Source organism: Hyperolius riggenbachi, chromosome 10 (assembly GCF_040937935.1).
Source record: "Hyperolius riggenbachi isolate aHypRig1 chromosome 10, aHypRig1.pri, whole genome shotgun sequence".
Lineage (NCBI taxonomy): Eukaryota > Metazoa > Chordata > Amphibia > Anura > Hyperoliidae > Hyperolius > Hyperolius riggenbachi.
The window spans coordinates 6690898-6711441 of record NC_090655.1 but is presented as its reverse complement, the minus strand read 5'-3'; the positions used below and the strand labels follow the sequence as shown (position 1 = coordinate 6711441).

The window sequence follows — 20544 nt, the reverse complement described above, 5'->3', positions numbered from 1 at the left end:
AAAAGACCTTGTAGTTTTTGAGAAAATTTATTTTAAAAATGCAAAGAGAAAATGGCTTTGTAAACGAAAAAAAGACAGTTTAAAAGCCATTTTTTGGGGTGCATATTTAAAATCGATTTTCTCAAAAAGTACAATGTCTTTTTGAAAGATTTTATTTTTGTTCTTGTACCCAATATTCTCCTTAACATATGTACCATTTTAGTAGCAATAGCATGTATGGGGGCTTTGTATTAACTGCTAAAGTCAGCACAAAATGGCGTGAAAATTACGCAAAAGTATGGAATATTACTATTACATACTAAATTACGATTTTCCCTGAAATTTCGCATTACGATTACGCTGCGTAAATGCCACATTTCGCATATGCAAAATTTCAGCCCACCGCTGTCTGACACTGAGCCTAGAATATTGAACATTCTCACAATATTCTAACGGCTGAGATTTTGGGGTTCTCATGAGCTGTAAGCCAGAATCATCAACATTATAACAAAGGCTTGAAATATCTCGCTTTGCATGTAATGAGTATTTCATACATTCGTTTCACCTTTTTAAGCTGAATTGCGGAAATAAATGGACATTTGCACAATATTCTAAATATCTACATATTTTTATTTTCGAGTTTGACCTGTATGGGGGGAGGAGGGCGCTCTGATAAGTTTGACACATAATGGTAGAAGTGCGCAGGGTGGGACAACTTATTAAGATTAACACAAAGGAAGACCCTTGCTTGACTATCACCAGGTTAGCAACCTTATTTATCTCCACCTAAAAGTGATCATATACGAGACGCCTCTGGGCTATGTCAAGGTGTTCCTGTAAAGGTAATAGAGCACTTGATAAGTTGTTCAGCCGGCACTGGCTGTTTTGGCCGCAATCTGCTGAGCCATTTGTCCTTCTAGACAAGCAGCCTTTTTCAGCTAAAAACACGATCCACCGGGACCAATCATTCCCACCCAAGGATGGCGCTTCAGCAGACTATGACCACAACAAACTCCCGGCAGCAGGTTCAGAAATGAATTGGGGCATCTGAGCACTACTGGGTGAAGTCTGTAGGTTGTCTTCCTAGCGCCAGTCTAAAGATAGTGGATCAGCTGTTGGTGCTTGATACCTTACTATATACAGACTTAAAGAGACACTGAAGTGAAAAAAAAAATATGATATAGTGAATTGGTTGTGTACTATGAATAATTACTAGAAGATTAGCAGCAAAGAAAATATCCTCATATTTTTATTTTCAGGTATACAGTGTTTTTTCTAACATTGCATCATTCTCTAATATGTGCAGATTACACAACACTCAGCATTCAAAATGATTCTTTCAGAGCAGTCTGTGAACTAATGACCTCTCCTCTGGCAGAGAAAAAGAAAACAGTCCAGGAACAGTTGAGATAATAAAAGTCAGAAAACAGCCCTCTCCAGGACTTTGAAAGTCGTAGAGCTTAATGGCTTTTTTGCATAGAGATCACAACTGGAGTTTCTTAACTCTTCCTGTACTGGAAACAATTAGACTGATGTATCTGATCTTAATGTTTTATTTCTTAGCTGTACTACACATACAAATCATAATATTAATTTTTTTTTCTCGCTTCAGTCTCTCTTTAAGTTAAATGTCTATGGGAAGCTTTATCCCCAGTCCTTTTCTAAAAACGAACAATATTGGCAGTGGGCCGTATACAACATAAGTTAAACATTCCCAGTAGATTTACCAAAGAATAGCCCTTGTACTGCAGTATGCAAGACACCAGGCATCATGGGCCCTTGCTTTGGACCCAGAGCCAAAAAGAAAACCATTGTGTGACTTGTCCTTGACTCGTAAAAGTTAATGATTGAACAGTGTAAGAGAAGGCGATATAGTTTTTAGTAACTGTTGTGATTGGTTATATATACATATAGGGGAGGTTAGTGTTCACATTCATGGGGGGGGGGGTGTTAGTGTTAGGTGTTTGTTAGTGTTAGGACTTGGTTGGGTGGGGGGGTTAGTTCTAGGTGTTAGTGTTAGGCATTAGCGGGAGGGGGGGAGGTTAGTGTCAGGTGTTTGTTAGTGTTAGGCATTGGCGGGAGGAGGTTAGTGTTAGGAGTTGGCAGGGTGGGGGGTTAGTGTTTGCTGTTTGTTAGTGTTAGGAGTTGACAGTGGGGGGGGGGGGTTAGTGTTAGGAGTTAGTGTTAGGTATGTGTAGTGTTAGGAGTTGGCGGGCTGGGGGGGGGGGGCAATAATGTTAGGTATTTGTTATTGTGTTAGGAGTTGGGGGGGGGGGGGTTAGTGTTAGGTATTACTGTAGTTCATGTTAGGAGTTAGCGGGGTGGGGGGTTAGTGTTAGGTGTTAGTGATAGGCGTTGATTGGGGGGAAGTTAGTGTTCAGTGTTCGTTAGTGTTAGACATTAGTGGGGGGAGGTTAGTTTTAGAAGTTGGCAGGGTGGGAATGTTAGTGCTTAGGTGTTAGTGTTAGGCATTGGTGGGAGGGGGGGGGCGAGGTTAGCGCTAGGTGTTTGTAAGTGTTAGGAGTTGGTGCGGGGAGCTTAGTGTTCGGTGTTTGTTAGTGTTAGGCATTGGTAGGGGGAGGTTAGTGTTAGGAGTTAGAGGGGTGTTAGTGTTAGGTAGGTGTTAATGTTAGAAGTTGGCGGGGTGGGGGTTAGTGTTTTCTGTTTGTTAGTGTTAGGAGTTGGTTGGGTGGGGGGGGGGTTAGTGTTAGGTGTTACTGTAGTTAGTGTTAGGAGTTGGCAGGGTGGGAAGGTTAGTGTTAGGTGTTAGTTAGTGATAGGCGTTGATTGGGGGGGAAGTTAGTGTTCGGTGTTCATTAATGTTAGGCATCGTAAGGGGGGGGGGGGGGGATTGATGTGAAAGATAGGTTAGGGAAGGTGCCTTTCATCCGTGTAGATGTTTCAAACACTTCTGTGGACAAGTATCTACCATGGTGTCCTTTCTACCTATCAGACATCAGGCGTGATTATTGGGGTGGTGAGGTCTGTGCCGGTCTCTGCCCTTCATTTGATATCGCTTCCGGCTGAATGAATCCCCGTCTCACAGAGGCGTGTGATGTCGCGGTTAAGTCGGGAGGAGGTTGGGTATAACGCGGGAGTTACCGTCCTCCTCCTCGACTCGCCGGTCAGGCTTTTCACCGCTAATCACTCGACTAAATAAATGGAGGACAGGAAATTGCTCTTGATCTTTTTGTGTGAGCAGGAATGATTGTAATTTGCTTTTCTCTCATTTCTCGGCACAGTGCGGCCAAGGCTTCTCGCTGAACGACAACGGACACTGCGCAGGTAAATGAAGCTTAATGCGCTTCCAATGAGCACACCTGGATGATGGGGAGAAATGTCATCGTAGGAAGGAATTTGCTGCCTGGGCGCTCGGCGGGCAAAGGTCGCGGGTAAAATGTGCACAAAAGCGTTCTGTGGTTTTTAATTGCTCTTCTCAGACAAATGACAAGTCTGGATGGAAACGCATAGGAGGATAGATTCCGGGTCGCGTGGTTTGGCGTTATTTTGGAACGCCTGATCGCGTATTGCTGCGTCTGATACTGTACTTAAGTACGCACGGTTACCGACGGAACACTTTTGTTCATTATTCATAGTGTAACTTTTCCAGAGTATTGAAAACTATCTTTACAAAGTCAGCCGAGTACACGGCAAGCATGTGCTGTCCTCAGGGCTGGATCTCGGCAAGGGCCATACAGGCCTAGGTCTGGGGTGGCTGCTACCAAAGAGGAGGTACTTGGATATGGCTGGGCAGATATTGTGTAGACACACCCAGATACCGCTCCCTCACAGCACACTGTATTCATCCTGGTCTTACAAGCATAGTATGTGTACAGACATCCAATTTTGCTACTTTGATATATAATGAGAGCTTAAAGGACAACTGAAGGGAGAGGGATATGGAGGCCGCCATATGTATTTCCTTTTAAAAAAGGAGCTGTCAGCTATACTATCTCCAAACCACACACACACACACACACACACACACACACACACACACACACACACACACACACACACACACACACACACACACACACACACACACACACACACACACACACACACACACACACACACACACACACACACACACACACACACACACACACACACACACACACACACACACACACACACACACACACACACACACACACACACACACCCCCCCCCTATATAATTAGATAAATACTTGCTCTACCTTCATAACATATGTATTGCACTGTCCACATTTTGATTTTAGTGATTTTTCTACAGTATTTTGATTTTAGTGATTTTTCTACAGTAAAATAAAAAGAGACATGTTTTTAGCACTTCCCATAAGTGTGGCTATTTTGAAGCCAATCCTGATGTAATTTCCTCCCTTAGTCTCCTCTGCCTGATTTGCTTGCCCTTCACTATAGACAGTGCATTGTCTCAGCATGAGAAATATTGGCCAATCAGAGAGGAACAGAGATGTTGGAGGGCAAAACAGGAGGGAAAGAGGCTTCAGCCAATCAGGCTGCATTAGTTAAGTCTGAGGGCAAGTGGAGAAGCAAAAACAGACAACCCAGCATGCCCAACAGTTACACTTTAAGCAATACCAGTTGCCTGGCAGTCCTGCTGATCCTCTGCCTCTAATACTTTTAGCCATAGACCCAGTGGCGGACACAGGCAGCAGTGGGCCCCTGTGCAAAATATCAATTGTGGGCCCCCCTCCGCGCGCCGCGCCCAAAAATGGGTGCAGCTAGGGCGTGGATAGAACCTGCGGCGCGTAGCGCCGCGGCAAAAAATGGGCGTGGCAATGACCGGATAAGGGCGGAGCTAACTGTAATTTAAAGTGATCCCGGGGTGAGAGTGATATGGAGGCTGCCATATTTATTTCCTTTTAAACAATACTAGTTGCCTGGCGGCCCTGCTGATCTATTTGGCTGCAGTAATAAACTGAATTACACCAGCAACAAGCATGCAGCTTAATCTTCTCAGTTCTGACAATATTGTCAGAAACCCCTGACCTGCTGCATGCTTGTTCAGGGTCTATGGTTGAAAGAATAAGAGGCAGAGGACCAGAACGGCAACCAGGCAACTGGTATTGCTTAAAAGGAGAGAAATATGGCAGCCTCAATATTATTCTCACCTCAGGTTCCCATGAAAAGTGCAACGCAAAGACAGTGGGCCCAAGTTTTGGTGACCCTTTCCCCAGAAAATTCACATAATTGTGCAGGTTTTCTCAAGAAAATACACATAATGTGAGCAGATTTGCCCAGAAAATACATTCAATCATGTCGGCAGATTTGCCCAGAAAATACGTGCAATGATGTCGGCAGATATGCCCAGAAAATACGTGCAATCATGTCGGCAGATATGCCCAGAAAATACGTGCAATCATGTCGGCAGATATGCCCAGAAAATACGTGCAATCATGTCGGCAGATATGCCCAGAAAATACGTGCAATCATGTCGGCAGATATGCCCAGAAAATACGTGCAATCATGTCGGCAGATATGCCCAGAAAATACGTGCAATCATGTCAGCAGATATGCCCAGAAAATACGTGCAATCATGTCGGCAGATATGCCCAGAAAATACCTGCAATCATGTCGGCAGATATGCCCAGAAAATACCTGCAATCATGTCGGCAGATATGCCCAGAAAATACACGCAATCATGTCGGCAGATTTGCCCAGAAAACACATGCAATCATGTAGCAAATTTGCCCAGAACATACATGCAATCATGTGGCAGACCTGCCCAGAACATACACGCAATCATGTGGCAGACCTGCCCAGAACATACACGCAATCATGTGGCAGACCTGCCCAGAACATACACCTGCTAAAATAAATAATAAAAAAAAAACATTTACTCACCTGCAGCAGCAGACCTCCTGTCCCAGCCTCCATCCGGCGCGCAGCTCCCATGGGTGGTTGGGTGGATAGGTAGCCTGGTGGGTAGGTAGGCAGCCGGGTGGGTAGGTAGGTAGCCCTTAGCCGGGTGGGTAAGTAGCCTGGTGGGTGGCTGGGTAGCCGGGTGGGTAGCCTGGTGGGTGGCTGGGTAGGCGGGTGGGTAGGTAGCCTGGTGGGTGGGTAGGTGGGTGGTTAGGTAGCTGGGTGGGTAGGTAGCCGGGTGGGTTGGTAGGTAGGTAGCCTGGTGGGTAGGTAGGTAGCCGGGTGGGTGTGTAGGTAGCCGGGTGGGTGGTTAGGTAGCCGGGTGGGTAGGTAGCCGGGTGGGTGGGTAGGTAGCCGGGTGGGTAGGTAGGTATCCGGGTGGGTAGGTAGCCGGGTGGGTGGGTAGGTAGCCGGGTGGGTAGGTAGCCAGGTAGATAGCCGGCAGGGTGGTTAGGTAGCCGGGTGGGTAGGTAGCCAGGTAGATAGCCGGCAGGGTGGTTAGGTAGCCGGGTGGGTAGCTAGGTAGCCGGGTGGGTAGGTAGCCGGGTGGGTAGGTAGCCAGGTAGATAGCCGGCAGGGTGGTTAGGTAGCCGGGTGGGTAGGTAGCCGGGTGGGTGGGTAGGTAGCCGGGTGGGTAGGTAGGTATCCGGGTGGGTAGGTAGCCGGGTGGGTGGGTAGGTAGCCGGGTGGGTGGGTAGCCAGCAGGGTGGGTAGGTAGCCGGGTGGGTAGGTAGCCAGGTAGATAGCCGGCAGGGTGGTTAGGTAGCCGGGTTGGTAGCTAGGTAGCCGGGTGGGTAGGTAGCCGGCAGGGTGGTTAGGTAGCCGGGTGGGTAGCTAGGTAGCCGGGTGGGTAGGTAGCCGGGTGGGTAGGTAGCCAGGTAGATAGCCGGCAGGGTGGTTAGGTAGCCGGGTGGGTAGCTAGGTAGCCGGGTGGGTAGGTAGCCAGGTAGATAGCCGGCAGGGTGGTTAGGTAGCCGGGTGGGTAGGTAGCCAGGTAGGTAGCCGGCAGGGTGGTTAGGTAGCCGGGTGGGTAGCTAGGTAGCCGGGTGGGTAGGTAGCCGGGTGGGTAGGTAGCCAGGTAGATAGCCGGCAGGGTGGTTAGGTAGCCGGGTGGGTAGCTAGGTAGCCGGGTGGGTAGGTAGCCAGGTAGATAGCCGGCAGGGTGGTTAGGTAGCCGGGTGGGTAGCTAGGTAGCCGGGTGGGTAGGTAGCCGGCAGGGTGGTTAGGTAGCCGGGTGGGTAGCTAGGTAGCCGGGTGGGTAGGTAGCCGGGTGGGTAGGTAGCCAGGTAGATAGCCGGCAGGGTGGTTAGGTAGCCGGGTTGGTAGCTAGGTAGCCGGGTGGGTAGGTAGCCGGCAGGGTGGTTAGGTAGCCGGGTGGGTAGCTAGGTAGCCGGGTGGGTAGGTAGCCGGGTGGGTAGGTAGCCAGGTAGATAGCCGGCAGGGTGGTTAGGTAGCCGGGTGGGTAGGTAGCCAGGTAGGTAGCCGGCAGGGTGGTTAGGTAGCCGGGTGGGTAGCTAGGTAGCCGGGTGGGTAGGTAGCCGGGTGGGTAGGTAGCCAGGTAGATAGCCGGCAGGGTGGTTAGGTAGCCGGGTGGGTAGCTAGGTAGCCGGGTGGGTAGGTAGCCAGGTAGATAGCCGGCAGGGTGGTTAGGTAGCCGGGTGGGTAGCTAGGTAGCCGGGTGGGTAGGTAGCCGGCAGGGTGGTTAGGTAGCCGGGTGGGTAGCTAGGTAGCCGGGTGGGTAGGTAGCCGGGTGGGTAGGTAGCCAGGTAGATAGCCGGCAGGGTGGTTAGGTAGCCGGGTGGGTAGCTAGGTAGCCGGGTGGGTAGGAAGCCAGGTAGATAGCCGGCAGGGTGGTCAGGTAGCCGGGTGGGTAGCTAGGTAGCCGGGTGGGTAGGTAGCCAGGTAGGTAGCCGGCAGGGTGGTTAGGTAGCCGGGTGGGTAGCTAGGTAGCCGGGTGGGTGGGTAGGTAGCCTGGTTAGGTAGCCGGGTAGGTAGCCGGGTGGATGGTTAGGTAGCGGGGTAGGTAGCCGGGTGGGTGGGTAAGGTAGCCGGGTGGGTAGCTATCCGGGTGGGGGGCCCGACTCCTATCCTCCCTCACTCACCTCGGGGCCCCCCTCCCGGTATGCGCTGCAGCCGGCGGGAGAGCAGAAAATACAGGAAGTCTCCGGCCGGGGCTGCAGCAGACGCTAGAGGCAGCTGCTGCTTAGTTTCCGATATGTCTCCAAAGTTGGAGACCAAGCGGCAGCTGCCGCCCCGGCCGGAGACTTCTTGTATTTTCCGCTCTCCCGCCGCATGAGGGGAAGGGGGGGCGAGGTGAGGGGGGAGGACAGGAGTTGGGCCCCCCAGGTTAAAAAAAAAAAAAATAAAAAAAAAAAAAAAAAAAAAAAAAAAACCTGCAATACTTAATGGGCCCCTGAAGCAGCAGAACTTCAGGGGCCCTCGTGCGGCGGCACGGCCTGCACGGCCGTATGTCCGCCACTGCATAGACCCTTAACAAGCATGCAACAGATCAGGTGTTTCTGACATTATTGTCAGATCTGCCAAGATTTGCTGCATGCTTGTTACTGGTGTTATTCAGACACTCCTGCAGTCAAATAGATCAGCAGGGCTGCCAGGCAACTGGCATTGTTTAATAGGAAATCAATATGGTAGCTTCCACATCCTTCTCAGTTCAGTTGTCCTTTAAAGGACAACTAAATTAAGAATATGGAGGTTGCCATATTTATTTCCTTTTCAGCAATACCAGTAGCCCTGCTGAAAGCATGCAGCAAATCTTGGCAGGTTTTGCAATAATGTCAGACACACCTGATCTGCTGCATGCTTGTTCAGGGGCTATGGGTAAAAGCATTAGAGGCAAAGGATCAGCAGGGCAGCCAGGAAATGAATATGGTGTCCTCCATATCCCTCCGACTTCAGTTGTCCATTAAGCCGAGTACACGCCTTCAATTTCCCTCGCCTGGCAGAGATCAAAGCTGCATCTTTTTGGTAGCAGTTTGTAGCGGAGTTCCATATAAACTTGTTGCTAGCCTGTGAGCTAGCGACACATTTGCTGGTATGGAGAGGGCGGAGCTGCGCATATTGCAGGCGGGGGAAGGGGGGAGAACAATGAGTTTGCTGGTAGCTTGGCACGCCGGATCCATAAGAGACGTCGGGCAGATACTGTATACACTAGTTATGCGTATGATTACCGCCCCTGGCAGTCCTTATCTGCAGCCAAGATTAATCTACTGTGTATGTAGCATGTTTACTTGCACAATCTGTTCATAGCATTCAGAATCTGTTGGTCATCATCCTACATGGAAGTGGTAACATTGGCCAATAAATATTGGATGTGTGTAAGCACCCTAAGCAAGATTGGGGTAGATTTGAAGTAATGAAGTAAAATATTTTGCTTGTGCATCCCACAGAACATACATAATAACTTGCTGAGTATTCTGTATGTGGCATTATACGGCTAAGCGCGTTCGTGCTACATGCATGTGCCCACCATGCTTTAGGCCTCTTTTTCACAGACAGTTGAGCTGTGTGCTCAGCAAGCCGTTGCCAGGCAGCAGCGAGCCGTTGCCAGGCAGCAGCGAGCCGTTGCCAGGCAGCAGCGAGCCGTTGCCAGGCAGCAGCGAGCCGTTGCCATGCAGCAGCGAGCCGTTGCCAGGCTGCAGCGAGCCGTTGCCAGGCTGCAGCGAGCAGTTGTGAGAGTTTGAGAGCCATTCCACTGCTTATCAACTGCCGTGAAAAAGAGGCCTTATTTATGATTAAGGAATTTTAGCAAAAAGGGGAAAAAAAGAAATCAATTGAAAAGTAGAAAAAAAATAGTGAGCAAGAAATGATTGATATTGGCCATGTAATTTGTTCATATTGTTTGATCCACAATCAGCCTACAGTTCATCATCTTTACTACTGGCAGACATGAAAAAAACAGACAGCACAACTCCCATCATATAACCACACCCCCTAACAATGTGATAGGCTTAAAGGTTTTTTTGTTTTTTTGTTTTTTATAGACATACCTCTATGCATAGAGGGAGATACTGGTTGCTTGGCAGTTGGAAACAGCTGTTATTATGCATTGAGGTTCACAGGCCATGGTCCACCATGGTCCTGACATCACACTGTGGGAGGGGTTTCACCACAATATCAGCCATACAGCGCCCCCTGATGATCTGTTTTAGAAAAGGAAGAGATTTCTCATGGGAAAGGGGGTATCAGCTACTGATTGGGATGAAGTTCCATCCTGGGTTACGGTTTCTCTTTAAACTTATTGGGGGTTGTTAAAATTATTATTTTTTTTTTTTTTTGCAAAACTTCATCGCTGTAATAAGTTGTCTTATGTGACAATCCTGATTACAAGTGCTTTGGAGGATGGCATGAGGGAATTAATTAGTGCAGTGCAGTCTCCAGTGTATTTAGCAGCAGAGGACTCAGCTGAGATTCTGTTGCCTAACAACCAGCAATGCTGCTCCAAACCCCAAAGCAGCTGCTGCGTTTCTGATCCAATTTTCTCTCCCTTCTGGAAATGAATGAATTCCGCGATCTCTGGTGAAATGTTGGCGTTGTTGTGCGACAGATGACAGCCGTCTTTCTCTGGTGTTTGCAGACGCAGACGAGTGCATCCAGTACCCATTCGTGTGCCCCAGAGAGAAGCCAATCTGCATCAACACATATGGGGGCTACAAGTGCCGACCCAACAGGAGATGCAACCACGGCTTCGAGCCAAACGAGGACGGCACGGCATGTGTTGGTAAGCAGGTCGATTTTATATCTAAAATGTAATGAAGAGGACCTGTAGTGAAAAAGAACATCTTTAATGAAATTGCTTTTTTTTTAAACTATATATACATGAATGATCGCTTGAACAGTGCTCCGTGGGATGTTCAAGGCTTTGGAAATGTTTTTGTAGCCTAAGCCTGCTTTAAGTTTCTCAATAACTTGATCCCTGACCTGTCTTGTGTGTTCTTTGGATGTCATGGTGTTGTTGCTCCCAATATTCTCTTAGGCCCAGTGCACACCAAAACCGCTAGCAGATCGTCAAAACGCTAGCGGTTTTTGGGAGCAGAGAGCCGATATTTGCCGGGTGCACACCGAGTGGATTTTGTATGAGATCCGCCGGCCGCATCAGCATCCACGTGGCTAATGTATCTCTAGGGGCTGGTGCACACCGGCGGTTTGAGGTTTTAAGCAAACCGTAAACGTGCAGCAAGAGGCGTGCCTCGCTAAAAACCTCAAACCGCCGGTGTGCACCAGCCCATAGAGATACATTAGCCACGCGGATTTTCAGGCGGATTCGGCCGGCAGATCCGCCCGATATGCACTGGGCCTCAGACAATCTCTAAGGCCCTCACAGAGCAGCTGTATTTGTACTGACATTAGATTACACACAGGTGCACTCTATTTAGTCATTAGCACTCATCAGGCAATGTCTATGAGCAACTTACTGCACTCAGACCAAAGGGGGCTGAATAATTACGCACACACCACTTTGCAGTTATTTATTTGTAAAAAATGTTTGGAATCGTGTATGATATTCGTTCCACTTCTCAGGGCTGGAACCCACTAAAATGATTTTTTGAGCGTTTAGGGAGAGTGAGAAATCGCTAGCGATTTTCCCCAAGCACTCTGCCAATGTAAATGGATGGTGCAAATTCCACAGAAGCGATTGCGATTAGCAAAATCGCAAACGCAGCACTTTGTTAGCGATTGCGTTTAGTATATAATCACTGGCGTAATCTCTCATCAAAACCTGCACGAAGCGTTTTTGCTAGCGTTTTAAAGTTACTGTAAACTGTAACAAAATTAAAATTAATTGAAAGGACCAATCAGACTTTAAACCGCTAATCGCTACACAACCGCTGGCAACTTGCTACACTTTTTAAAATCTCTCCCTAAAACGCTCATGAAATCGCTTACAAACTGCTCATACAAAACGCTAGCGATTGCGATTAGCGATAGCGTTTTGTAGTGGGTTCCACTTCTCACATGTACACCACTTTGTGTTGGTCTTTCACGTGGAATTCCAATACAATTGATTCATGTTTGTGGCAGTAATGTGACAAAATGTGGAAAACATATATATAAAAATGATTTAGCCATTGTTTGCCCAATCTTTCCACACCGTGATTTACATTTTGTAATTTATCACAGGCAGTGACATCTTTAGTTCTGTCAGGTGCAGCTCTGAGGAATGTTTGTTTCTGAAATTTAAAAAAAGACAGTGAAAATAATGTCCGATCACCCAGAATGCTTTGGAAGGATATTTCCACATAGCTTAACAGCTATAGCAAGAATTTCTTGAAGGACAACTGAAGTGAGAGGAATATGGAGGATGCCATAATTATTTCCTTTTGAACAATGCACATTGCCTGGCTGTCCTGCTGATCCTCTGCCTCTAATACTTTCAGCCATAGCCCCTGAACAAGCATGCAGCAGATCAGGCGTTTCTGACATTGTCAGATCTGGCAAGATTAGCTGTATGCTGGTTTATGGTGTTATTCAGACACTACTGCAGCCAAATAGATCAGCAGGGCTGCCAGGCAACTGGTATTGTTTAAAAATGTCAGCCTCCACATCCCTATCACTTCAGTTGTCCTGTTCATTTGACAATAGTAAAAAATATGATTTAGATCTAATTTTGCTATATATTGTAAAAATAAAAAGAGAGACCTATTCCCTTTCAAAGCTCAGACCTTCAGCGATAATTATTACAACTGTTCTCACATTAGAGTGTAGTATTGTTATTTTAGCCAGTAAGGGCTTGTAATTATTGATAGGGTACGAAAAACACAAAACAAAGAAAAAATATATTATTTCCATACAATACCCTCTTTCCCTGAAATTAAGACATCCCCTGAAAATAAGTCCTACCTGGAATTTTGAGCATGCTCGAAATATAAGCCCTACCCTGAAAGTAAGCCTTAGCCGCAGTAAGGGGGACAAATATGGAAACTTGTGTTATTACTGCAGGCAAGTAGACATGGGACACAGGAGGACAGGGGGTAGAGGAGGACACAGGTACAGAGGGGGAAACCAGGGGACACTAAAGGTACAAGGGGGGCACACAAGAGGTGTCACAGTGAGGAAGGCAGGAGGACACACTGCACAGGCACTTGTGTGTTCATAGAAATATAAGACATCCCCTGAAAATAAGCCCATCTTTTGGTGCAAAAATTGATGACACTGCCTTATTTTCGGGAAAAGACGGTATATAGTTGCCATACATTGTACTAGGAACATAATGTAAATGTTGTGATGTTTTATCTATGGTAGCATTCTTTCTTTTATAAGTATAGGGGAGAAAAATTATTTTTTTTACCTTGTTTATCCCTATAAAATGCATTGAAAATAAAGCAATTACTAAAAACATGCATCAACCACAGAAAGCTTAATTTATAGTGGAAAAAAAAATCACTGTATATCGATATCAGTGATGGGCTCACAAGTTATTACGAGTGTCTAAGCACTCAAATTCGTGATTTAAATGAGGCTTAATTGCCTCAGGTGTGCAGCGGGGAAATAAGGGGTTATTTACCCATAAGTCCGTAGTATATCATGCGCTCTAAACAGCTTGCATGCGTCCTATTAGACGCATTGCAAGCTTCACTACGTGCACTACCTTCTTCAAGCCTCCTTGCAAGCTGTTTGGAGCGCACAATACATCAGACTTCTGGGTAAATAACCCCATATTTCCCTGTTGCACACCTGAGTCAATTATCTCATTTAGATAAGTTGGGCGTGTGTACAGCTGACAAACAACCAGATGACCAACTGATAACAGGTTGTTTGCCAGATCCAACCGGTGGATCAATCTGACCAACTATCTGGCAGGTTGGAATATGTGTAGAAGTCTTTTAACCATTTCAGCCCGCAAGGATTTTTCACCTTATGCATCAGAGCAATTTTCACCTCCAATTCATTAATAACTTTAGCACTACTTATCACAATTTATTGATCTATATCTGTTTTTTTCCACCACTAATTAGGCTTTCTTTAAGTGGTACATTTTGCTAAGAATTTTTATTTTATAAATGCATTTTAACAGGATTAATAAGAAAAAAATGCATTATTTCTCAGTTTTCGTCCATTATAGCTTTAAAATAATCCACGCTACCATAATTGAAACCTATGTATTTTATTTGCCGTTTGTGATGGGGACAAAATTTAAATGGTGTCATAACCGAGACAATGTATGGCGCCAATATTTTATTTGGAAATAAAGGTGCTTTTTGCATCCATCACTATTTACAAGCTTATAATTTAAAAAAATGTTCGTAGTATACCCCCTTCAAATGCATATTTAAAAGTTCAGACCCTGAGGTAACTTTGTTTGTTTGTTTGTTTGTTTTAAAATTGTAATTTTTTTTTTCCATTAAATTTTATTTGGGTAATATTTTGGTGTGGGAAATAAACAGTTAATTTTTAATGTTATATGTGTAAATTGTAATGTAAAAAATATGTAGATGTAGTTTTACTATTTGGCCACAAGATGGCCACCTTCATTTTTTTTCCCTCCTTGTGCTTCTTGCTAAGCGGAAGCACAAGGGGGATGCGGAAATTTTTCCGGGCAGAAAAACTGAAGCCTCTTGTAAGAGCGCTTCGATTTTTCTGCTGGGGAGACTGATCGGTGATCGGGAACCATGTTCCCATTCACTGATCCCAGGGCTACCACAGGGGTGCGCCCGCCGAAGCGCGGCAGAGCAGCCGCCCGGACGTGAGCTTCACGTCCGGGTGGCAGAAATAGTTAAACATTGTTTTTGAATGCGGATTTGTTGTGTAGTTTGTAATTTAGCTTGCACACATAGCAGGTATCACGCGATCTGCCGTGCGAGAAGGTTTGTGCGTGTAAAGGATTTCGTTCACGTGTAAATAAAGGTTTGCTTGCGATCACGCATGTGAGACTCGCACATGATCACGCGCAAACCTTCGTTTACACGTGAATGTAATCCTTTACACGCACAAACCTTCTCGCACGGCAGATTGCGTGATAACTGCCGTGATAGCAGTTATCACACTTTTGTGAATGGCCCATAGTATTTAAGTAAGTTGGTTGTTTAGTTGGTTGGCGTGTGTGTGTACGTACTTGTCAGGTAAACAACTTTGTGCGGTTGGTTGCGCATTAAGTTGGACATGTGTATGAGCATCAAGAGTACAATAGCCTGTGGGGTGAACTAGTTAAGAGACACAACAGGTGTTACCTTCAGTTCAACAACGCTGCTGTCACAGATCTAGTCGTTCCTTCATGCCGATATCAGCATTCAATGCGGCTTTTCCGCTATGTGTGCCTAGAAAAAAAAAAAAAAGATACAAGACACCATTCAGAGGAGAGCAGCTGGTTTATAGATTAGTTTTAGCTCAGTCTGTTACCTTTTCCCCAAAGCAAAAAAATAATAAATTTTCCTTTCTAATGAAAATCCTGTCATAACTAACAATATGTTTCTCTCTCTCTGTCTCTCCCTCCCTTGATTTTTTTTTAACATCTCCATGACTTTTTGTTATTTTTGCTTTCACCCTCATATCTTTCCCCTCCTCTTATCACCCCGGCGGCGGACGTTCGCCCTCCCAGCTCAAGTGGCGTACATCGGATCCTATCCATCTTCTGCTCACAGCTTTCGGCCACACCTCTCGCCCTGTTCTGCGGCGCTGCTAGCCCTGGGATTATATCTACACATACACTCAGACTGAGGACAAAAACAAAACAAGTCACATCAAGGCTTTTTCTATGCTTGGTACCGCCACTTATATACAGTATGTCAACCAAACTGTCCGCCAAAATCGCCCCGATCCCCACGCCCATCGGTGGCAAGCTACATGCCAGAAAAAGGACTCCGTCTGAGGCTTAGAGTGAATAGTGATATTTTCGTACAACAATTCGAGTCGTTTGTTAATAATATGTCATGCATGTTTTTTTTGGGGAGTGGGTAAAAAAAAAAAAAAAAAAACTAAACAAAAACAAACTGAAGAGAAACACCAATGAGGCCATTGAGAGACACTTTCAGTATGCCCTGTAAATCCATGTTTTATATTCAGATACCCTTTCCTTTTTTATTGTTATAATTTGGGGTACGTTATCCGGAATTCTTGGTTTTGCTGCAAGACCAGCCAACAGGAGGGACGCAAGGCGGGCCCCACCTGGACAGGGTGGGGACTGCTCAGTCCATGGCGGTATACTGTGCAAAAAAATAAAAAAGAGATAAAACACATCGATGCTGGTTTGGCCTGCCTGGCCCGTGCTTTTTTGCCTGCTCCAGAATCCTTACAGAGGAAGAAGCCTTATCTATTTTTTTTTTTTTTTATTCTATGGAAAGAAATGTTATTAGCTTGACTTTTTTGCAGTCTTCCAGTCATCGATCTGAAGAATATCTAAGAAATAAAAGTGTACAGTACATATACAGAGGGGGCGTCTGTAACCATTTATTTCAGTGTTGCAAACAAAAAAAGTATACTGTATTTTTCAGACTATAAGATTCACTTTTTCTCAAGGGGACACAAGACGGACATAATAATTGTGGGGGGGGGGGGGGGGGGGGTGTGAAGATCCGCCCCACCACCATGGACGCACCAGGTTTAGTATATTACCTTCCCCCACAGTTTTTTGTCCTCTAAACCTATTTGCGTCTTATGGTCAGAAAAATGCGGTCCTTTCTATTGCATCTGCTAAACCTGGATAATGAGATGATTGTCTTGTGTGCAAATTTGTATGTAGTTTGGATTTGGACCTATAAGGCGTAAAGTATATTTGATTCCAAGTCCCATAGAAGCCAGTTATTTCCATCTCACAGACCAAATGAATCAATACTTACCGGGAGCTTCCTCCAGCCCCTTATACACGTGCAAGTCCCACTCCGTCCTCCTGCGGTCTGCCGTTCAGCCGCAATCAGCCCAGGTAATTGCTTCAGTCACGGTCTTCTGTGCACGCACCGACCTCCCATGCATGCTCAGAATACCCAGACTGAGCCAGTTACCGGGGCTGATCGTGGCTGAGGGGCAGACCGCGGGAAGACGGCGAGGGATTTAAGGGGCTTGGAAAGCCTTGGATAAGTGTCGATTCTGGGACTTTACTGATCTCTGGTACACTTTAAGGTGGCCACTAACGCTATAATTCGGTGAACAATCGTTAACGAATGATTATTCATATAAACAATTGGAAATTATTGGTTGGGACAGTCGGTTAGAGATTTTTGTCTGTTGGTAGTCCAAAACTTTCATTTCCGATTGTTCATGCAAATAATCATTTTTAAAGGGGCACTATGGCGAAAAATTGTAAAATTTGAAATATGTGCAAACATAGACAAATAAGAAGTACATTTTTTCCAGAGTAAAATGAGCCATAAATTACTTTTCTCCTATGTTGCTGTCACTTACAGTAGGTAGTAGAAATCTGACAGAAGTGACAGGTTTTGGACTAGTACATCTCTTCATAGGGGATTCTCAGCAAAGCTTTTATTCTTTATAAAGATATTCCCTAAAAGGATATAAACAATGATGCTGGCCAGCTTCCCTGCTCACTACACAGGTTTTTGGTAGTTGGACAGAGCAACTGCCATTCACTAAGTGCTTTTAAAAATAAATAAATCCCTGAGAATCCCCCATGAGGAGATGGGCTCGTCCAAAACCTGTCACCTCTGTCAGATTTCTACTACCTACTGTGACATAGGAGAAGAGTAATTTATGGCTCATTTTACTCTGGAAAAAACGTACTTCTTACTTGTATATGTTTGCACATATTTTACATTTTAAAATGTTTCGCCATAGTGCCACTTTAAACAATCGTTCAGCAAATTGTATCGTTAGTGGCTACCTTAATAGCCTGGGACACACATCCTATTTTCATTCGCCAATGAGAAGGCAGTTTTACCACCTCCATGTAGTAGGAGGGCCAACTGATTTTGAACACTATGAGCAGATAGTGTACGCAAGCTCTCATACTACATGGAGGAGGTAAAATTGGCCAATCTTAGTTAGGCAGCCATAACTAGATATGTACCAGGCTTTAAAGGACCACTGAAGCGAAAAAAGTAAGTATTTAAAATCTGACCGAAAATAACAGCTTTTAGACTAGTCCATTTCCTTATGGGGGATTTTCAGAGTTCTCTTTGATTTCAAAAGCATTGTCTAACTAACTGCCTAAATATTGTGCAAGTGAGCAGGGATGCTGGCTGGTATCTTATGGTTTTGGCAGTTACACTGCTGTTCAGGAAATGCTGTTGAAAACAAAGAAAACCCTGAGAACCCCCCATGAAGAGATGGACTAGTCCAAAACCTGTCGGTTCTGTCAGATTCTAATTGCTTACTTTTTTCGCTAGAGTGGTCCTTTACTTTCAAGAGGGAATTGATTGGAGCTTTTAAAAAATGAAGCAATTGGTTCTCAGCAAAGCAATCTATAAAGGATGAGGCATTGCAAGTGAACCTAAATGGAGTAAGACCTTCTTCACATTATAAATCGCCACCGCTATCGCAAGCGCTGAGTGATTTTATTGAGCTTTAAGTGCTTTTCCCTACACTTTGCGGTTAGAAAAGCGCTTTTGTAAGCACTTCTCTAAGCGCTTTGCTGAGCGATTCCGTTTTTTCACTTTTTGATGTCAGGAAGTGAACTCTTTGACCCAGAAATAAATAAATACGTATTTATTCATAAAAGCGCTGGGGAAATCGCTATACAAGGTGCTTTGTGATTGCGATTTCCAGCGCTTTGAGATTTGCCTATACCTGCCATTAAGCCAAAGCGCTCAGAAAATGGTACAAGAAGCAAATTTGCAATTTCAAAGAAATCAAAAAACTCACATGTGAACACACTCATAGGAAAACATTGGGCAAGCTCTTTTAGGACGATTTCTAAAATCGCCAGCGCTAAAAAAAACAAAACGCTTATAGAGTGAACGAGCCCTAAGGGTGCATACACATCCAATTTTGATTTGCTAATGATTGGCAAAAATACTACATTGAAGTTGTATAAAGGGCTGACATATTTTGAATACTATGTACAGATTGTGTAAGATTGCGCTGATACTACATGGAGGAGGTAACATTATCATTGTGTATACACTCTAAAGGCGCCCATTAACAGTACTATTTTAGAAAACTATTGATTTTCCAATCCTATAATTGTGATCGGATTGGTTGAAGTTTAAAGGGTGATTATGTTACGCATCGATAACGAATGACCGTATTATCAGTCTGATTGTGTTTCCATTCTATGGATCAAACCGATCTGAAATGATCATATTGGTTATAGTTTTTAAGCTTGGTACACGTTTTCAATTAGGATTGGCCAATCACTGACCAACTTTACCACCTCCATGTAGTATGAGCGTGTACCTGCCCAATCCACTCATAGTATTCAATATCTGTTAACCGTCATGGAGGTGGTAAATTAGTCAGTGATTGGCCAATCAAAGTTGAGTGTGTGTGCCAGTCTATAGTCCTATTGATGGGGGTTACCGAAGCTTGATTATTGTTTCTTTCCAATCGCTATTATCGGGTTGTAAGTTCGGTCAGAACAGATTATTGTACCATAAATGGGCACCTTAAAGGGAACCTGAAGTGAGAGGTATATGGAGGCTGCCATAATTATTTCCTGTTGAACAATACCAGTTGCCTGGCAGCCCTGCTGGTCTCTCGGGCTGCAGAAACGTCTGATTCACACACCTGAAACAAGCATGTGACTAATCTAGTCAGACTTTAGTCAGAGCTCCTGATCTGCATGCTTGTTCTGGGTCAACAGGCAGAGGATCAACAAGACGCCCAGGCAATCTGCATTGTTTAAATGGAAATTAATAAAGCAGCATATTTCCCTCTCATGTCAGGTCCTTTTAAGATGCAAACACACATCCAACCAATTTTGATTGGGCAATTTTAACACCTCTATGAAACTATGAACACAATCTGTTATATCATAGTTATCCAGATCTGTCAGCCCTCAGAGCATAGAAGTGGTAAAATGGCCCAGTGAATGTGTGTATGCACCCTATGCACGCCTCGTTATCATACGCACTTCCGTGTGCATTTGGAAGTGCGTATGATGTGGTGACATGCAAGAACGGCAGACGGATATAGACAGCCCTTCTGCCTTTCACATCTACTGTGCTGCGCAGCAGTATGATGCGCTTGCGTACTGCTGCATGCAAGCGCAAAGCTAACCCATCACTGTCAATGGATGATATCAGCAGTGCAGTGGGTAGCAGCATAGATGGCGTGCGATCATACACGTTGCATTCTGATCGCACGGCCATCTGCGCTGTGTAAATGTGAACGAGGCCTTAAAGGGAATATAAACTGAAACAAAAAAAGTTGTACTTACCTGGGGCTTCTACCAGCCCTCTGCAGCCGCCCTGTGCCTGGGCCATCACGGATCGATCCTCCGGCCCCCCCGCAGCCACCAAGTCGTTTTTGGCAACTCAGCCATGTAGATGGCCCACGCACCTGCACAGCCTTGGCCACATGCATACTCAATCACACTCCCACCGCCAGGAGCATCCTGTGCATGCACAGAACAAGAAAATCTCATACTGCGCATGCGCAGGACACTCCCGGCAATAGGAGCGTGATCATGGATGTGCGCGGCCAGAGCTGTGGAGACGCAGTGGCCAGTGACTGGCTCAGTCGGCAAAAACGAAACTTAGTGGCTGCAGGGGGCTGGTAGAAGCCCCAGGTAAGTGAAACTTATTTTTTCAGGTTAGGTTCCCTTTAAGTGGTGTACACAAAGCTATTT

The 20544-nt window shown here is 45.5% G+C and overlaps 1 protein-coding gene across 4 annotated transcripts in view; it reads left to right on the top strand.

The window, feature by feature from the left end:
* Positions 1 to 20544, top strand: part of CRTAC1 (cartilage acidic protein 1) — an 899879-nt gene that overhangs the window by 820090 nt on the left and 59245 nt on the right. For 3 of the 4 annotated variants that reach the window (XM_068257816.1, XM_068257817.1, XM_068257818.1), the window contains exons 13-14: positions 3222 to 3264; positions 10444 to 10587. In XM_068257816.1, coding sequence (XP_068113917.1) covers positions 3222 to 3264; positions 10444 to 10587 — 187 coding nt within the window. Of the gene's footprint in view, positions 1 to 3221; positions 3265 to 10443; positions 10588 to 15402; positions 16233 to 20544 lie in introns of those variants that run through there. The other variant, XM_068257819.1, reaches the window with a different exon arrangement.